A 7112-nucleotide genomic window follows, 5' to 3' on the forward strand; every position below is an offset into this window, starting at 1 on the left:
GCAGCTCTCTGGATGTTGCTAGGTCGGGACGAGACTAGAACTATGGAAAGCTGACGGTTAGTGAGCAGCTGATACGTACTATAATGACGTACCAATGCCATTGTGATTGGCAGAACCTTGACGTTTGTGCTGACCTCCGTCGGACTGGGGATGGGCATCTGAGCAGGAGCACCACATCACCGCGTTATGACGAGGAGGGGCTCTGGAATAATCGCGGTACTCACTTGGACAGGTATCAGCGCGACTTAGACACTCACCTCGTTGCGCGAAGGTCAGCTTACGGCACTGGAGTACAGTAAAACGACGGAATTGTCCGTCCATCCTCCCACTGTCGTCCTAAGTTCAGGGAGTCGATGACAAACGGTGGACTGGTATGCCGACATTACGGATTACGGTTGCACGCACGCGAGCGTCAGGAGTGGGAAGAGGATGTGATCTCAGCCACACACGCCACCGCGAGCAGCGAAAATCAGAGTGAGGGGCCGGCGTCGAAGAAGGTCGAGGTCCGACCGTGAGATCGTCGGCGTGTGGGAGGGCGGGGAAGGAGGGCCAGTCACGTACTGGACAAAGATAGGCAGACATCGACGTCGACTTACATACACACAAGTCTGGACGAGCGTCGTCGGGCTGGCTGGGAAGGCGCTAGATGCCGGCTCGGGGGTAGGCGGTACCAATAGCATGTGATTTGATCTTGGTGTATGAAGGGGTGGCGCCCTGGACGCACCGTTTGCGCCGCCAAGGTTAAGTCGTCCGGGACCAGTGTGCTCGGAGGGGAAAAAGGGTAGCTTTGAGATTACTATTAGTAACGCGGCAGGCAAGGTTTGACAGGACGGAAGACGGCTACAATATTGTGCGCCGCGCCGGAGAGGCACATTCGCGAGCGCGTCCGCATTGCCAAGAGCAGCGAAAACTCAAGGAGGCGGCGTCCACATAATGAGTTGTGAGCTTGTTGGGCGCAAGCAAGCTCTAGGCTGGACGAGATCCGTGCGTGGGGCGGTGGCTCTAATGGAAGGTGGGGGATTAATGTGCAGGACCATGGAAAAGCGCAGGATCCAGAAGGCGGCGTATGCCGGCTCGACAGTCGATGAGGATGTGCCATGCCGTGTGAGCGTATCGTGCGTTGTGTCGTAAGGCGGTACTGCGCAATGGAGTCCGCACAGATGATGACGGCGGTAGTCAGACAAGACGCAGCCTGCAGATGTCGGCCCCGTGACCGAGTCCGGATCGAAGAAGGCGGCGGCGGCGGCAAAGCAAGTCCACGGAGCATGCACAGCAGCCGGTGAGTCATGACCGAATTGGGATGATTGTTGGCGGGTCTCGTTGCAGTCAACCCGGACCAGTTGCAGTCGAGTAGCTACATATGCGGCAGTCAAAAACACGCACATCTGAAGGAGAGGTCAAGATATGCCGACAGCGACATTCTAAGACAGATTGTAGCTGCGGGCGACAGACAGCGGCGCACAGCAGAAGCCGGTGAAGATGAGAATTCGGTGACTTATTGTGAAGGCGACCACCCGCCGAGTCGTCTAAAATTCGCTAGAAGATGTTGGGGTCACAAGCGAGTCACTTGGTAGCAAATAAAGCAGGAGGGCCGCTCCAGAGGAGACGAGCAGCGACGATCACTGTCTTCATTTGGGCGTAACGGGGAATCAGGCGCGGTCGCGGCCTGGGGTGCGAACGCGACAAGCGTCTCCGACAGCGCAGGAACGACGGTCGATGTCCAGGAATGTCCGCAGCTGGGCAGGAACCGCAAGTCGGGCTGGTGCCGCTGAGGAGACCGGGAAGGGACCGGAGGTAGTTGAGCATAAGACTACGAACGGCAAGGGGAGTCGACATCGGGCCCGAGGATGGTGTACTTAGTTGATGGTATGCGCGGTGGGGATCTCATTCAGTCGTCACGCACTTCGCGAATGGAGATCTCGCGTGAAACACGCTCAAGCGCGATCAGACGGCAGGATCTCTTAGAGCGGGTACCTCGGCAAAGTACAGGCAGGTACGCGTACTGTACACTATTTCCGGCGGTGAGATATCCCGTGTGTATGTAGCTGGGGAGAATTCTGAGCTGAGGTCGTGAGGAAGTCGATTGGGTGGCTGTGACGGCGCGGGCGGGGAGAGATAGAGGTCGGTCAAGGGAAAGCGGGGGAGGCACAGGCGGTTGTCGTGAAGGACGAGGGCAGGGCGGCGACGTAGAGAAGGAGATGCGGCGGGTGAGATTGAGTAGGACATAACCCAAAGAGCGCAAAGGGTGGGACGATGTGTGGGGATCGGCGGCGGATTGGAAAGCCGGACAGGGGAAGCAGGGGCGATGATGTGGTAAGCCGAGCGATTGGGCTGTCAGCGGACAGACGTGGGGGAAAAAGAGAGGAAGAAGGGGGCTGGGAGCACGGCAGGAGGAAGTGGCGGCTGAGGCAAGAGTTTCATGTGATGGATGCTTGACGGCAATCGTTGATGAGAAGGGAATAAGTAAGGTTTAGGTCAGTACGGGCTGAAGTCGGAGCTGGAACGGAAAAGAGGGAGGCGATGAGAGGAGGAGAGTGGTTGGGCGGGATGGTGACGACAGGAAGATGATGGACGGTTGGTTGCTGCCTTGTTGCGTCGCAGGCGGGGACGGCAGTTACCGGGGGGTGATCTGAGAGAGAGAAGATGATAAGATGGCAGAGCAGAAGGGGTCTCGTTTGGGGAAAGAATGAGGCGGGGATAGGACTGGCAGGGCGTCCGTGGCCGTGGCGGCTTCCGATTCGAAAGATGGCAGTGATGCCACCGCACCAGAGACGCCCGGAATGCGTTGCGCAGGCGGGTCGGAGGGAGACGAGCGAGCGGGGGCGGACGACGGGGGCGGCGACGGGGAGCGATGGAGGGGGACGAGATATGTTGTCGTTGCGGCGGCGGAGGAGTGTATTAGTACATTGTACTGGCTGTCGCTGGCGGTCGTTGCAGTCGGAGTTGCCGGATATGGGCAAGTGGGCCGGGGACGGCCGGATGGTAGATATATGGGGGGACTGGTTGGGAGGGCAGCTGGAGTTCGCCCCTCTCGCCGTCGCATGGTCATCGTCTGAAGGCCCCGCCTCCCATCTCCTCCGCCCCCTCCTGCTCCTTCTCTCCGCCTCGCCCTCGCCGTCACAAGGATACCGCCTGGAGTATGTTCTCTCTGCTCTCTCCCCGCCGTCCTCAACATCTTGCTCACCTTATCCTGCCCCTTTTCCAGATCTCGCGACCCTTGCCGGCTTCTCCCCATCCGCCCATCCCCCTCGCAAAGCAGACCAAACATCCCTTCACGCGACCCTCTTCCACTGCTAGTAACGCTTGAGTGTCACTCGCGACTAGTATTTCCGCCCCCTCCCGCCATCGACTGCCGAACCGACCCTCCCCCCTTGAGCTACTTTCGGATCCCGCTGATTTTATCGCGCACCCGTCTGCTCTCTCCCGTCCCCGCTCCCCGCCCTCCCGACACGATCACCCGCCGTAAAACGCCTCCCCACTCGACATAGACCGCCCCTGCTGTATCTCCTGCTTATCGCCCACCACCCACGCCCGCATCCACTGTACCTCTATCGCAATGGCTCTTCCTCTCACCATCCCCGACTCGCCTTCCGCCGGCAACTCTCCTTCCTCCACCGACGGCTCCAACGGTCCTCAGACTCCCGTCTCCCCCTCCAACTCCGTTCAGACTCTCGCCCTTCCCCCGCCCGCCGAGGGCGCCGCCCCTGCTCCTACCGCCCCCTCCAACAACCCCGCTCAGCCCAAGCGCAAGCCCAGCAGGCGCGCCAACACCGCAGAGCGCAGGGCAACCCACAACGCCGTTGAACGCGCTCGCCGCGAGACCCTCAACGGTCGTTTCTTGGTACGCACCCGCTTCTTCTCCGCAGTACATCTTCGCTAATCCTCCGCACAGGACCTCGCTGCGCTTCTCCCCAACCTCTCCCAGATCCGCCGTCCTTCCAAGTCCTCGATCGTCAACTCCTCCATCGCCCACATCCACGCGTCCCGCAGGCACCGCCTCCTTGCCGCACGTGAGCTCCGTCTCCTCAAGCTCGAGTCAGACGCCCTCCGTCGCGAACTCAACGAATGGCGCGACCGCTCCGGCCTCCCCCGCGTCGACGAGCCCGTCCGTGGCGAGGCCTTCCAAATGATCCTCAGCGGCGAGGTCGAGGTCCTCAACGCAGGTCCGGTCGAGGAGGAGGGTGCCGATGGCGACTACGGCGACAATGACTACGGCGACGACGATTATACCGGACCCGCCCAGGGCGGTATCCACGATGACACCATGGAGGACATGCGCGCCCCTCTTGTGCAACACCTCCCTCTCGCCAAGGCCAGCGACGTCAACCCCTTCGCGCACAACGTCCCCCAGCGCGCAGGTCTCCAGCTCCAGACGATCCTTCCCCGCCCCGCCGCTCACGGCCCGCACACCCCGATGATCGTCCAGAGCCCCAGCGCGGTCTCCTTCGAGAACCCGGCCATGATGTACGACTCGCACCCCCACGCCGCGAACCAGATGCACGCTCAGTTCCCGGGTCAGTACATCCAGCAGATGAACGGCCACGCGCAGGCCGTTCACGATGACAAGGCGGCGTGGGGTGCCGCGCAGATGTTCGGAGCGCAGGTCCCCGGCGGTCCTGCCCTCTTCACGCCTCCCGCGTCGTCGCACGGCGCAGGGAACGTCTCTCCGATGAACATCAATGCGCCAACGAGCCAGCAAGCGTACCTCCTCAACCTTCAGCGCCAGCAGCTCCTCCAGGCTCAGCGCTTGTCCGAGGACGGCTCTCCTACGTCGGGCCCGATCAACGTTCGCCGCGAGCGCAGCGGAAGCATCAACAGCAACGGCAGCGGTTACGCTAGTCCCGCCAGCAACGGCGGCAGCTACGAGATCCCGAGCGTCATGAACGGCGCCGCTGTCCCGCGGCGCATGGCTGGCCCCGGTGGTGCCGGCTGGGACGACGGGATGAACATGGGCATGGGTGGCATGAACATGGGTATGATGAAGAGCGCGCCCATCAGCGTCGGAGGAGGTGGCAACGCTCATGGCTACGCTGCCATGATGCTGTAGACTTTGCCACTCCTCGCTCTCCCTCTCGTTTCGCCTATGGATCCCTTTCAAGCTACTAATGCCCCCATCGCTTGTCTATGTCCTTCGTCGCATCTCGGCTCTATCGCTACAGCTGCCTATGTTCTCCTGCCCTTCGTTGTTGGCTCACTGTATTTTTGGAACCGCCTATCTATGCCCGGCGTTTGGTCGCTGCTTGCTCGTCTCCTGTGCTATACGCTGCGCTTCGTCGTACTCGATACCCGCCCATGTACCATTCGCTCGACCCGGTCCTGTCCAGTCGTTGTTGTGTATTCTTCACGCTCCCTTACCACCCCCCTAGCCTAGTGCCCATTCATGTGTCACCTGGAGTAGCACCCTCGCTTCGCTCTCATTGGTACACATGAGATACACGCACATGCTCGCTCTCCTGCGCCATCCGTACCGTGACCTTACCCGTCCACTCGTTGCATTCTAGACAGAACTTCTGACGCGCCGAGCGGGTGGCGGACTAGCTTGAAATGTCCATCACGGCACGCCCTCTCGTGAGTCATCGTTCGCACCCCACGCTCCTTGTCTTTATTATCTAGTTTATACCCCATGGGCCGGAGTCCTTTGCAGGCCAAGGGCGCGTCGTGTACGTCGTTATCGTAGTAATAGGTATCTACTCTGTCTGTGTCGGACACGGAATACAGACTTTGTTGGTACTGCACCCACCATCATCTGCTCACCTCTCGCCCTTTCGCGGCTCCCTAGGCTCTCGAAAAGCCCTTGGTAGTACCTGCATACTAGTTGCGCGTCCGCAAATTTCTGTAGGTCGCCTCGTGTTCCCTCGCCTGCAGGACATCTAAAAGGGTACCCGCCCCGTGTTCTATTGGGTCGACGGTGAGAGAACGGGTGTTGACGGCGTGCAGAGCGAGGCTAATCCGAGTGGGTGCCTGCATTCGGAGCACACGCCGTCTCGACGCTCACGAAGTCATGTAGCTGTCGGGGACGTCGGGCTCGTGAATCAGCAGACTCGGTTGAGGACCGTCGTGTGGGAGCGATCTGCCAGCAGAGGACGAGCAGAGATCAGGGCATGAGATACCGGGCGATCTATACCCTATCTGGTTCCTGTGCGGCGTTTTGTATTGCGTTCGGATTCTCAGTCGACGATGCTATCGAGCGCGAGTGGGTGCGACGGGGGGGCTCGCTCGGCAGCGATGAGCTCGTGAACGAAGGACGGGCACGAGGTGAGGTAGCGTGACGAAGTGATGCGCAACTGTGAACCTGACGGGGAGATCGCGAGAACAGGCCCGTTTTCGACCAGACGCGGATACAGTTATAGGTCGGTAGAAGAGTGGACGATCAGTCCGAAGCCGGTAGAGCGGGGAGTGGTCCCGAGGCGAAGACGGGGCATACGTCGCGGAGGAACTGAGCGAACTCTCCGAGAAACAGGTCAATATAAGGTATAGAAGGACGAGGTTACCCCGCACAGCCCTTTTGTTCCCTCGACCATAGTCCGTCAAATACGGACAGCTGTCCCGCGCAGACTTGGTATTCGACATATGTGGGCTACATGTCTCGTGCGCCGAAAATAGCCCTTCAGTGCGCTCCGACATTTGCGCTTGGGACGCGTCATCCCACCGCGTGAAGCGCCAGATTACGGAGGTTGGGGAACAAGGAGAGGATGAGCGCATTACCGCCACATTCCCAGCATGTTCCCATCACATTCCGCCGGACCTGGGAATATCATGGTATTAACTGCATTACGCACACATTGCGACCATGTTCCATCCTATGTTCCCAGCACATTCCCAGTCGTGGAGAATCTGGAGCGTATCAGGATCTGCGGGTTTAATATATCATGATATATTTAATATTAATCAACATATTAGCGCGTTATCAGTCCGGACGTCCCGCGTGCTCGCGACCCCATTGGGGAGCTCATGCACGACGATCCATCAGCGGGGTCAACATTGATTGAAGCCAGTGATACAAACGGAGACATGTATTGAGCATGGAATACAAATCAGGTAGATACATGAGATGGTGGAAGCTCGCGCGGGGGTCATAGAACACCTGCTATGGCACTTGCTGAGGTAGGCAA

At 59.6% G+C, this 7112-nt stretch overlaps 1 protein-coding gene across 1 annotated transcript; it reads left to right on the forward strand.

The window, feature by feature from the left end:
• The first annotated feature begins 2842 nt into the window (after positions 1-2842).
• DICSQDRAFT_98444 (uncharacterized protein) lies at positions 2843-6007 on the forward strand. Its single transcript, XM_007361569.1, has 3 exons — positions 2843-3137; positions 3206-3841; positions 3893-6007. The coding sequence occupies exons 2-3, from the start codon at positions 3557-3559 to the stop codon at positions 5045-5047; spliced, it is 1440 nt and encodes a 479-aa protein (XP_007361631.1). The 5' UTR covers positions 2843-3137; positions 3206-3556; the 3' UTR covers positions 5048-6007.
• The last annotated feature ends 1105 nt before the right edge of the window (positions 6008-7112 follow it).

Source organism: Dichomitus squalens (genome assembly GCF_000275845.1).
Source record: "Dichomitus squalens LYAD-421 SS1 unplaced genomic scaffold DICSQscaffold_2, whole genome shotgun sequence".
Lineage (NCBI taxonomy): Eukaryota > Fungi > Basidiomycota > Agaricomycetes > Polyporales > Polyporaceae > Dichomitus > Dichomitus squalens.

Bases quoted from the DNA above. Each gene is read 5' to 3' on its own strand.
- DICSQDRAFT_98444 (XM_007361569.1), top strand. From the start codon at position 3,557: ATGGCTCTTCCTCTCACCATCCCCGACTCGCCTTCCGCCGGCAACTCT. The intron at 3,842-3,892 runs GTACGCACCCGC...TCCTCCGCACAG, and splicing joins CCCTCAACGGTCGTTTCTTG to GACCTCGCTGCGCTTCTCCC.